The sequence below is a fragment of the Falco naumanni genome, chromosome 4 (genome assembly GCF_017639655.2).
Source record: "Falco naumanni isolate bFalNau1 chromosome 4, bFalNau1.pat, whole genome shotgun sequence".
Lineage (NCBI taxonomy): Eukaryota > Metazoa > Chordata > Aves > Falconiformes > Falconidae > Falco > Falco naumanni.
This window is the reverse complement of record NC_054057.1, coordinates 35,036,767-35,049,589: the sequence shown is the minus strand read 5'-3', so window position 1 is coordinate 35,049,589 and position 12,823 is coordinate 35,036,767. Positions and strand designations below refer to the sequence as shown.

The 12,823-nt window shown below is 37.8% G+C and overlaps 1 protein-coding gene across 1 annotated transcript in view; it reads left to right on the top strand.

The window, feature by feature from the left end:
• SDHAF3 (succinate dehydrogenase complex assembly factor 3) overlaps positions 1 to 11,178 on the top strand; it is a 34,616-nt gene extending 23,438 nt beyond the window's left edge. The window contains exon 2 of the mRNA XM_040592047.1: positions 10,793 to 11,178. Within this exon, the coding sequence (XP_040447981.1) occupies positions 10,793 to 10,996 (204 nt within the window). The 3' untranslated portion in view covers positions 10,997 to 11,178. The remainder of the gene's footprint in view (positions 1 to 10,792) is intronic.
• Positions 11,179 to 12,823: the final 1,645 nt, after the last annotated feature.

The window sequence follows — 12,823 nt, the reverse complement described above, 5'->3', positions numbered from 1 at the left end:
TAACTGCAAATTTAACATGGTTGTCCTCTATTAAAAGAATTGATACGGGAGTCTGTAAGTGATGTTTGCATTGTGTGCTTTAATTATAGGTGTGTGATTATGTTGCTAAAACAGTCTTTAGTTTTTTTTAGGTAAAATGCCTGTACTTAGTGGTGATATTAGTCTGGGAATTATCTTCAGTGAAGCACTTTGTCAAGATTTCCTAGCTTAATATTTAAATGGAAGTGTTACAGTATAACTGATGCATTGAGGAAGTTAAATTTCTAAAAACGAACTGATACTGTCACTTCCAGACTTTTCCTTGACCTGCTTTAAATTAACAGTATGTGATAAAACCTTGAATATTCTGTGAGATTGTAGCATAGTATTTGCCAGACAAAGCATCAGCAGTAGACAAAAGCACAGGGTGGCTTTCTTACTAGTCGAAGAGCTGCCATGCACAGCGTAAAATGTCGAAGCAAAATAATTATTTCTTGAACTCAGTTTCTGTATTTCAAACTACTGAGAATTTGTTAGGATTTATATGAAAATGTGAAACAATGTTCTTGAAAGAAGTTTAACTTTTCCAGTCTGTAGCTTGTTTGTCCAGTCACAGCAGTCTGAGAGTTTGGTATTAGTAACAGTGTAATTAGATCACAGTTTTTACAGATGAAGGTCCAGACTGAATAGTTTTCCATGTTTTGTTGTTGTTAACTATGTTAAGTTTTAATGGGGTTTTACTATACTTCTCTTTCAAGTATTTTTGTCTCCAATACCAATATAAAAGGCTTTCAAACACTGTATACTTCAGAGAATTTTTTTTTTTATCCTTTCATAAAAAAGTCCTTTTTTTCAGTGGAGCTCACACTCTGAATGATAGAACCCATCCAAGGGAAGAGAATCATGTTCTTTTGGAGTCATTGGAACCCGTTTGTGTGACCATCTCCATTGTTCTACCTCCTATCTCTTCCTCCTGTGCCGTTTTGTGCTGCATCTGCATTTCAGATTGGTCTATTTTCAGAATGTAATTAGTAATTTATTTTTTCTTAAATGTTCGTTTTTTTGGCTAGTATGTTCAGATTTTTTTCCCTCCTTCCTTCTTCCCTAGAATGAGCTCAAGCTTGCTATTTAAGGCCTGAGGTGGAGCTTATTAACGTGAGTGGAGAGGATCTCAAAGACTATGGTTGTTATGAGATGATGCAAAAAGCTTTTAGTGACCTAGATTTTGGCCCTGGTGTACAATACTGATGTAAGCATTGTGCATCCAGAAAGAAATAATTAATCACAGCTTGTTTTCCCACAAATGACAGTAAAGTGACTCTGATGTACTGTAATGCTGTTGTGCTCCATTTCAAACTTAATAGCATTTATATATGTTTACCTTGATGGTCAGGCCACAGACTTCCCACTTTCACCTCAAATTATGATCTCATAAGGCTTTCATGAAAAAAAAGATTAAATAACATGTTATTTAAGCTATAAACAACGCTGAGTTAATCCTTGAGTTTTTTTCACATTCCTCTAAATAAATGTCATTTTTTCCAGTTTAACAATATTAGCAAACTGTTTAAAAAAAAGTAGTCTATTTTATACCTTCCTGATCAAATAATAATTCTCCATGCTGATTGCTAAGTATTACATAATTATATTGCCTGGCTCCATTTTAGCTGAACAATTTTTCATTCTCTCCTCCCAAACTGCAAACAAGCAAGCAACCAAAAAAACCCCCAACCCTTATATGTTAACAGTTCTGTATAGTTGCGGTATGTGCGTTGTTGTGTCACTGTGATCACTATCCTGAAATCTGGTCAATAATCACATATACTAGCATCCTTCCTAAATCTCCTGGGAAAATGTGATCCTGTTAAAGTTCTTGTGGCTCTTCCTTTTAGATTAACTTTTAGAAAACGTTGATATTTTCTGACTGTTCCCATTTTTTACAATCCAGTGACTTTGTCCTGGAGGAATCTGTTTTACCTCTGTGCATTGTAATTAGGAATGGTGACATGGTCTTTCATCCCCAGAAATTAAAATATATATAATTCAAAGTTTTCTAAGGATGTGATTTGCTTCAGGATGTTGCTGAGTCTGACTTCAGCAGCATTGCTCAAAGATAAAATAAACTCCAGGGGAGAGATTATAGATTAATTCAAGGAGAAGTGGCATTTTTGTTGCCTTTTGTAATTAAAAAAACAGAACAAAACAACTAATGAACACTTTCCTTTTACCATAGGAAAGGAAGAAGGTTGATTGAAGCCAGTCATCTACAGCCAGTGAGAGAGAGAGATACCTAGCTGCTTTCGCAGTGATGAGACCCACATCTCTGGAGGACAGTGTATGCAGTCATCACATGTTTAAGATGGAAGTTTCTCTTTCTGATGCTTAGCACGAAGACAACCTACGTCTCTAATTTCACTCAGACATGAAATATTTAGATGTAGACAATCCCATTGCGAGTGCTAGACTATCCTCATGGCTTGAAATAGCCTCTACAAATCTTTCCATCTAATAATGGGCTGAAATACAAAATAGCTTATCCAAGCTGCTTTTTGCACAACTTGTTTTTAGAGCCTCTCGTTAATTAAAGTTAGCTATATGTGTTAGAAAAGGGAGGATTTTATTTTACCTGCATTATTTTCCTTTGGGGGTAGGAGATGTATCCTGTAGTGAGATGGATTCTCCACATTTATGTTCTTGAAGAGTATTTGAGGAACTGGTTTGGCCTCTGGCAAACCATGTCATTTTTATATCTGCTATGTTTTGCATTTGTGATTAAATGAACTTTGTGTACTGCTTTGCTGTCCGTGTTTTTCCTTCCCTTTCTGGAGTGCCACCGTAGTGGCTGTCTCAGCAGAGGGGCAGGGACAGTGGCTGTGAGTTAACAACTCTGGTTTAGTCCCATTCTTTTTTTTTTTTTTTTTTTTTTTCCCTTTGGGGATTCCTCAGCTGCCCTGCTCAATCACAGGTGGTGATGCACAGCCAAAGAACAGGGATCTTGCCCTGGGAGCAATGCAGTGTGCACTGTTGCTATATTAGAAAAAAATGCTTAAAAAAATCTGGTTTTGTTCTTTCACATAATCTGAAGTTTTAAAAAAATTGTATGAAAGTGTGCTTTCCTTTAATTTCTGAAAAGAGGGCTTGTATTTTTTTTAAATAGTAATTTTTCAGCTTTAATAAAAATAAATTATTCTTTCTGGCAAATTTTTTGATTCTAATATGTGCTTAAAGTTTCAATGTAGTGTACTTATGGTTGGTCATATAAGCTACTCAGTCAGTTTAAGTGTTCATGTTTTTATAAATAGCAAACCTCTTAATAAAACATACCTATTTAATATGTTATGTCCTAACTTCTGCTTAACTGAACCCTTCTATTATTAATGGAAAATATGAAGGATGGCTGAAATTTGAAGTGTAACAGAAATGGCAGTTTTTAGCTTGTCTGTTTCTTTATGTCTAAGAGCTGTCAGAAGGTGGTAAACAGATCTCAGAACAGCAGTGTTTATAACCAAATTGCTCTCGTGAAGTATAGATAAATCGTTTAACAGAAGAGCTAATTAAATCTGTAGCCTATAGCGTAGCCACTGATATCCTGCCCATTAGCAACCCTGGTGCTTCACTCCAGCCACAGAGCTTGAGTTTATAGTATGTTTAATTTGAGTGACAGAGGTTTGTGTGTAAATGCAAAGAGAATTAGAATATTATTTAAGTAATACCTCAAGATAAGCAGTGATGAACACAGGACCTGAAAAGTATTTGCTTGCTTACCTCTGTTGTTGCAGCCTTTGCTGCCTGCAGCACCGCCTGAGTTCTCCGACTGCAGCTATGGCTACCTTAGCCCAAACCACAGGCTGTTCTATGGTGTTCTTTAACATATCCACGCTGGGAAAATCTTCCTGGTTTTGAAACCAGAAAACTTAGTGTCACTTTGCACGACTGTGCCTCACTTAGTAGATATTAAACATTTTGTTGATGGATTTTGTGCTGTGACATTGGTAACGAAAGGGATGCTAGAACAAGAAAACATGAGGAAGAACATTGGTTTCTATGACAAATAAGTTTGTAGCTGTAGCATAACCATATTTTTATGATGACAAACTTGTTTGTAATACTTTATTTAACTGGAGCACAGTGTCATTTTAGAGGCCTTAATGTTGCTTCAGAATGTGAGTTTTCTGCTGCACTGGAGCTGTAGTATCTGTGGATGAAACATTTGGCCTTATACCTTTTGGATGTTGGTGTTTTCCAGGGTTACATGTAAAGTCCTATAGCATTTTCAGAAATAGAATGCTCTTTGAGATCTCCCTCTTTTGCTCACGCTACAGTTGTTATTCCAAAATTTTTTGCATAACTACTCAGTAACCACTCTCCCTACATCCAGGCTTTCGGCTGGAGCAGCATTAAGCCAGTGCTGAATGTTTGTGGAAGTTCCTCTTGCTAAGAGTTGCCTCTGGTTTGCTGTTACCTGAGCATTTATCACGTGTGACTTAAATACCAGAAGAGAAAGCTGTTTTTTGACATTCTGTCAAGACTTGCAGTAGGAGCTGGACATCTTTATTCCCCAGAGGTCCTCTGCTGTGCTGGGTACCTCAGAGCAAAATTCCCATCTTCATTCTGTTGCCCTTTTCCCAGCAATTACTACTTTAATTTTCCACATAACAAATTGATAACGCCAGCCATATGTCATTACCTGGTATTATTCAAATACCATTTGATGAGGATTTTCAAAAGCAGGAGGAAGGCTTATTCACCACCCTTTATAGTATATTGACTTTTTTTTTTTTAAAGTGATCATGGTGTGTCCTTTACAAAAACGAAGGTGGTTTGAAATGATCTGATCATATATTGTTCCTGTTAGAGGATGTGTGACTTCATGTAACTGTTTATTCAGATTAGATAATTTATTTGACAGTAATTGTATTTTATGCAATTTTAAAAATATTTATTTGTTATTTAAAATGGTCTTATAGGGTGAAGTATAGGATGGCTTAATGTGTATACGGAAATATCCACTGAAATTCTGTATTAAACTGAGCTTAAGTGTGGTAGAATTTTCTTGGTTTGTTATTATATTTCTAACTATACTCACAGCTTCAGGTAAAATATATGAAGATGCTCTGGAATTCTGTGAGGTGCATCTCCTATTTAAAAATCACTCTAGAAAGATTTTGTCTTTTGCTGATACTTGGTTTAACAAGCAAAACAGTTTTGTAGTAAAAATACAGTAAATCAATTGCAGAAATCTATCTGAACATGCATAAAGTAATTAATTCAACATATCTCTGTACAATAACAGGAACAGGTTGTTCCTTGCTGTGCTGTTTGTTCATAGTTGTTTCTTCATGCTACTGTCCCAGCAGCATGTGTTTGATTTTGCTCCTAGTAGTAGCAGCAGCATTTGAAATGCTGCAATTTTAAGTTGACTTCCAGGGAGTGAGGAGGGTGGCCTGTCAGGCCATGCTTGTTTTTTTGATGTCACTCAGAGAAAAATCAACTTAAAATAGTTTGATAGTGCTTCTCAGTGCCTGACTGTGCCCTGTGTGTTTAACACATCTCAGAGTAGCGGCTTGTGATCTGGTAATGTTGTTTATCAATGTTGTCATTAATTTGACTGCAAGTGGAGATAGCCTTTTGGAACGGATGAATATATTAGCTTTATACTTTAACTGCTTGAGTGAGATTAAAATTTTAGACCTTTTCTTAAGAGAAAATCTGGCAAGAAAGTGAATCATACAGGTAGTTACTGTAAACAGACATATCCTGCCTTTTTCTGTCTAAATGAATCTTACAGGATTTTTGAAGCAGTTGTCTAAAATGTATCATTGTACATGTTGAGGAGGACACCAAAACCCCCAGAAATTATAATTACCATTCTTCCTGGTGAGAATGGGCAAATAGACTCAACCCATTTAATCTTATGATTAAATCATAAATGTCTATCAGCATTTTATATTCATGTGTGAGATAAATACCAGCATGCACTGGACCAGGTAGGAGTACATCTGGCAGTCAGGGAGTGGGGCTTTTGGTTCTGTGATTTAATCCTTTCTCAACTTTGAAAACAACAAGGCTGATATCCTTTCTGTAACGTGTGATATTTTAAAACCTCAAATTCCACCCATCCCCTTGCCCTTTTGATGAATTTGTGCATTCTGTGGATGCTTATGAATCAGAGAGCAGAGGAAAATGGTGCACTTGCTTCAGTCAGTGAATTTAAATAAAATCCCCAGTGGTTATTGACTACAGCAAATACTTTCTGTGTTTTTTTAGAAATCACTTGGAGGTTCAAGAATTTAATAACGTCATAGGATTTTAGGAGAGCCTAATGGCTGGATTCATCTTGCATGCTGTAGATGCCAACATGATCTGTGGGCAGAACCAATATCTCTAAGGAGTGCATCAGAGCATTCAGGTGAGGCATCTGCCTCTCTTCATCGGTGATACAGAGAATGTTTCAGAGTGTCTCTCTGGCCGCATGTACTGTTGGCAATGCGGAGACCTGGCCAGTCTGTACCTCAGACTGTTATCCTAATTTAAGACCGGGATGGATACTGGGAGGCGCCGGACTCTGAGGGTGTCTGTGATACGGATGGCCAGCATGCTGGGATCGAACAGTATAAATCAGCTTTTGGTGGTCAACGGTTAGAAGAGGTTGTCTTGACTTGGGCTTGATTCTGATCCTCTTTGTTTCTGGTAGCAGTCATATACAAGGGGCAAAGGCTTTAACCATTCAGCTTTTTTTTTTGTTTGGTCTTTTTCATGTAGGTGCCCAGAAAGTATACAGCTGGTGCAGGCAGAGCTACTTACAAAGAAACAGCCAACAATCCTGAAAAACCTAAGGGGCAGAGATTGCCCTTGACTGACCTGCCACGCTTGACCCTCCATGCAAGGGAGGAGAGAGCACCTGTGTACCTCTGCCATCCTTGTGTGTGCTGAGCCTAGCTCTGTGAGGATGCAGGCTTACTTGTCTTCGATTTTGTCTCTCGTGTCTCTGGTTCTGTGAGCACAGTGTGAACTGTAATTGAAGTAAGATGCCCTGGGAGAATCTGCCAAGGATTTGTGTCATGATTGACAAAGGAGTTTCGTTATATTTGGAAGATGGAGTTATATGCAAAATAAAATGAAAGGTAGAAGTGAAGTAATTTTCCTTGTTTGATAAAGCTAAGCAAAGGTTTGTTTCAGGTCAGCTGGTAGGGGAGATGACACTAAGAAATAGTTAAGTTCTGTATCTGTTAAGTTCTAATGAAAACTAGAGCATACACAAAAATGCTGCTCCTCCTTATTGCCTGGGATGCACTGTGATCATCATATTTTGTGACCAAAGGTATACTATTGCAAAAACAAATGTTGGCTTGCTTTTTGGGTTGTTTTTTGCGTGGGTTTTTTTCAGGGTTTTTTTGTTTCATTAAGCTTTTAAAGCTGTTACTAGACTTTGGAGCTCAACATATTAGAGTTCATGTGCAGTTAGCAAAATGGTGCGTTTTCTGTGTAGAAGCTGAATCTTAAATTACAGAACTCTGTACTATGTACTAGCAATTTATGTGGTACCTTTCTGCAGATCACTGATTACCTAGTAACAGTATGAATTTCTGAGGGAACAGTAATGTGTTAAACACTTAAATATCCCAAGCTTTGTTCATTCCTCATCTGGCATTGCAGGCAGGGAAAATGAGGTATGCCATATAGTTGATCTTTCCCCAGTGCTTTTGTAAAGGCTGAAACGTATTTTCTTTGGTGCATCACTGTCTTTTGGTAAAATGAGGTGATAAAGTTCTGTTTTCTGTCGTGAGCCAACCAAAACCCAGCGTGTTTTCAGGGTCCAATTTTGAGGTTTTGTTCACATTGCAAATTGATGTGAAACTGCAACTGTTGAGGCTTTCTGGCATGTACTTGTTCAGCTAGAAAATGAGAGGGGAAAAAAGAGCCAGTGGTGACATGTCCAGATGGGAGCACGCTGGTGTGCTGTGAAGCAGAACACCTGGCATCAAGGCGTGGGGAAAGGCAGTCCATCGCTGCGTGTCTGGATTCAGGGCAGCTCTGAGAGCGGGTGTTGCGGCTTTGTTGAGGACCAGCACTTCTGGATTCTTTAACGCTGATGCTTTGTGAAATGTGATGGTCTGATGTTAGATTAAAAAAAAAAAAAAAAAAAAAAGTTGCAGACTCTTTACCAGTAATTAATTTTTTTGGAAAAGATGGTCTTCTAGTCAACAAGGTTTGAAAAATTGTAACTGGTCTTTAAATGGCCTTCAGTTAATGCCGATGCCTGCAGCAGTAGCCCCAGGTTGCTCTCAGGTCGTTGATTGTCAGTGGTGGCGAGGGCTTTTCTCCTACTGTAGAACCTGCACAGGGTTTGTACACGTAGTTAGGTATCTTGATAAGGCATGGAGAGTTTCATGTGGTTTGCTTTCAGAATTGTTCCTGAATTATGCGCTGTGAATGTTGTTTGGTATAATGGAAGTGTCATTTTTTTGGAGTCCAGAGTCAATACTAACTAGATTGTTCTGTGCAGAAATTTGAAGATGGAACGAGGTGGAATAGTTGATGTGTAACACGTTGGTGTGTTACTGATCTGCTGACATCTGTCCATCTGTCTGGGTAAAATATTCTGTGAATCATGAAGCGAAGGCTTTTTAACCCATTATTATTTTTTACCTTGTTACTGTTTGATTGTTCAGTCATCAGGAAAAAAATTTTTTTAGTTCCTTCTAAACCCTGGACTAATCCTACCATAAGGTAATACCACTGTAGGATTACTGCAGGAATTAACTGTAGTGTTGCTGTCCTGAACGCGTATTTAATGGAAAAAGGGGAGAGGTGTTGTGAGGAAGAACCTCAGTGTTACAGAACTGTTGTTATTTTTCTCATTAGGTAACTGTTAACACAATGTTCTAACACTACAGATTTCTCTATTAGGAATGAGGAATCAGTTTAGTTCAGAGTCTGTATTAATAAAAAATTGCATTTGTTTGCCCAGGTTGTTTTATCTATCTATTTTCTTTAAATAGCCATGAATTAAGCTTTGCAGGACTGGTAAGATCCTGCTGACTTTGGAAAGGCTTGACATCGTCCATAAACAATGTAATGCATTTATGTTAGTAAATATTATCATTTTATAATTTATCACATGCTCATGAATAACATTCTTCCTTCTCACCGACTTCTCCGGAATTATTAGAGATACAGCTGAAGCAGTGGCTTTAGGAGCTTTGTTAGTAAGTGGATTCAGTATGCAATAATGATGGTTCCTTTAGCTGAAAACTGGAAATTAAAATAACGCTTATATCTCATTGCTATAAGCCTGTGCTTTTGAATACTCCTGATATTTAACCCTTTATTAAAAAAAAAGTGTTACCATGTAACACGGTTGTCATTCTCATTTATTCAGAGTACAGGTGTTTTTTTAGTTCAGTGTCTTATGCTATATTCAGAGTTGTGCCTGAAACCTTAAGGTTGCTTTTAAGAATACTTTACTAAAGTAGGAGAGAAGCCCATATTTTTCCAATAAAAATCAGCTTTTGAAATCAATGTCTTAATTGTGGGCTTTGTTTTTAAGATCCTCTTATGAAAAATGGAAGTCTAGGCTCCCTTCCAACCCAGTGTTGAAATGGTGCTTAAGTTTAAAACAGCCAGGTAGGTTCACTGACTTCAGTGAGTACACACGCTGTGAGGCTTTTCACAAATTCACTCACTGCAGCTTCTTGAAGAGCTGCTGCAGCAGGGCTGGTGCTGGGCAGAGCAACCCGGGGAGCGCACAAAATCCATACTGATGGGCTTTGAACACAGTGTGTCAGTGGTAGCACCACTAACTGAATTAGATTTGCAGAACTGCTGTCCTTGCAAAACATCAAGTGTTGGACTTTAGAAAAGTTTTAATGGTCAAAGATTGCTCCAGAGTGGTGAGAAAGCAATTTTCCAACTGTGCCCACATTATTGATGCGACCTGTTGGCCACCTGCATTTCTGCTGTTGAGAAAGTTTTGCTTTTGTAATGGTCCTCAGCCTGGTATTGATGTAGTACATACTGACCATTTTGCCTATCCACTGACGTAAATGCAGTTATTTAAGAAAACATTGTCCGAATGCTTTCTGTTACAACAGGATTGAAAGTAAGTCTGATCGAACTTACTTATGGTTGACACAGTACAGAAACGGGGTTATCCTTTTCTTTTTTCCTTCGGGAAAGGAGCATGCAGTATGGAGGTATCTGGCCTTGAAATCCCTTCTTAATCTCCCCTAACTTTTAATATTGCTAATTTATTCCAAAACAGACTGGCAGAATGACAGAAGTCTCACAGTTGCTGAGTTCCTGCTGCCTTTGGAGCAATCCAGAGCTGGGTGCAAATGACCTTATCAGTTCCCAGAAATGCAGAGAGGGGTTAGGCAGAAAGGATTAGGGCATTTGTCTAACTATAGATTGCTTTTTCTAGTACATACCTTCAAGAATAATGCTCTTCCAGATGTTTTTACAGAGTGAACCCTATTGACATCCTGCTAGATAGAAAACATTTTAATAGTTGTAACTACATAAATATAGTTGATCTATAATTAAACTTTGTTATGTTTTCAGTAGTAGTACATGATATGACAGAATTAATCTTACATATGATACACATGTTAAACTAGCCACATGAAATTGACCATAGATACTAGAGGTGTCTTAATAACTCCTCTTTCTTAAAAGAAGTGTATTTTTTCTGTCATTTGGTGTTGATTAACAAACTATTGTAGAAGATTGAGTAAGAGTGTGCAGTTATGGTAAAATGGTATTAAAGTTGACCTGAATCATTTTTTTGACCTTTGTATTCCTTCCTCCTTAGAACTATGCAGCAGTGATACAGCAACAAATTAATGAGGACAAACAAAACTCGAGAGAAAAGACTGTATATGGAATCCAGCTCACAGAAGAAAAACTTCATGACTTCCGTGATGAACAGATTGGGCAGCTGAAGGAACTGATGGACGAGGCCACCAAACCTGATAAAAAGATCGGTATTTCTAAAGACTCAGAACACAAAACCTGAAAGGTTTTAAAAATTGTTTTAATGCATAGAGAAGCATTTTGAAAACTTCCTTTTCCAGTCAGACTTGAATGTGGTTTCTGTGGAATAATGGGCACTGCTGATGCCATAACTTGTCTGAAACGGATGTCTCTGGCTGTTTGGCTTTATATGCAAGAATAAATGTTAAAATGGTATAATCACAATGATTTTATGTTAATTGCAATATTTTTCCCCCCCTCCTAATGGAAGGTGGAGACTTAAAGAATTTGGTAAAAGTAAATTGACATTTTTAAAATAGAAAGTTTTATTATTTTTTTTAATCTTTGTACTGATAGGGCACAACGTCTTTCTGTTTGTCTGTCGTTCTCTGCCTTAATGGAAAAGATGCAATTAGCATTTGTTTTCTGATACGGATTCAGTAGACAAAGAACAAAGATATGGTACTAGAGTGGGTTTGTTTTGATGGGAAGAAATGAGCAGTATTAGAAAAACATACTGCTGTTGAAATTGAAAGTTGTTTTTCTTCTTGAGCTTTATTGTGGAATGTGTTTTAAAATAACTGATGTAGTTCATTATAAAATTGACCTTGAAGGAACCACTGGCTTATGAAAAAAATTCTGCATTTTTTTCAAAGCTATACTCGGGTTATTGTTACTATCTAAAATGTTTAAAAAGCATTCATGAGTTGGTTGCACTGTAGTTAGAATTCAAAGGCTTTTTAAAAGCTCGGTAACCCATCTCAGTCAATATTTTATATAGGTCAGAATTTGTAAACTCCTCAATCACAGAACTTACTTATTGATAATACTGTATGACAAAAATTAGTAATTTATTTGTAATAAGTCAAGTCTTTGTCAGGACAGTGTGTGCCTGCCTATTGTAATACCCTGTTGGGACTAAGGAAAGTTCTGGCTTTTTATCTGCTAAGAAAAACACACCCTCCTTTCTGTGCAAAAGACAGCTTTCATTTTTGCATTTCAAACCTAGTTTTATATTATTAGTTTTGTTCTATTTCTGGACCTTTCCCTGTCTGTTACCCACAGTGTGTTCAAGAGAACATAATTTCTTTCCTCTCGGGGGATAACAGCTTTGACAAGTAAAGCACAGTTCCATCTGTCTCAAGTTGTAACAACATGCTGTTTGCCAAAGCTATGCTCCTGGATCCTAACGGGGGGCAATTTGTGGAGCAGCCTGCTTCTCTCTCCCTTACTTCTCTTCCCAATTCTTTACTAGGATTTTAGGTTGCAGGTTGGCCATTTCTATTAAAAGTCCCATTGCAAGACTCCTGTGTAAGGAATACTTACAGTTGCTTTGCTACATCTTCCTCTGGCAGCCGCAACCTTTGTTGCTGGTGCTGTAGGGACATCATTTAGTCTCAAGGGCCTAATCCAGGCAGGATCGAAGAGCAGTGATGACACCCAGACTGCAGGACTGAGGTTCACAACTCCTGGTTCTCCTGGTGCTTCAGGGGCATGGTTGGAGAGAATGGCAGCTCCCTTCTGGCCTGCTATGGACCAAGATCTTCCCCCAGTGTGAAAGTGGGAAGCAGATGGGATGAACGCTCAGGGAGCTTGAAAGTTGTCTCTGATACTGCCATTCATACATATCTAAAGCTATTTTCCTTTTAAACTTCAAAGTCTGTAAAAGTCCAACCCAGCTCAAGAGTTTAGGGCATAAGGATGTATTCTGTTGCACGTCTATCAGATGTACATTAACCAGTAATTTCCATCACTGGATCTACGCAGTTTTAATACCAAAAGCAATGTTTGGGTGTTAACAGAGTTTGTTTCCTCTCCTTGATCACTAGCACACATCTGCCTGCTTTCCAGTCAATATCCAGGTTGCTTC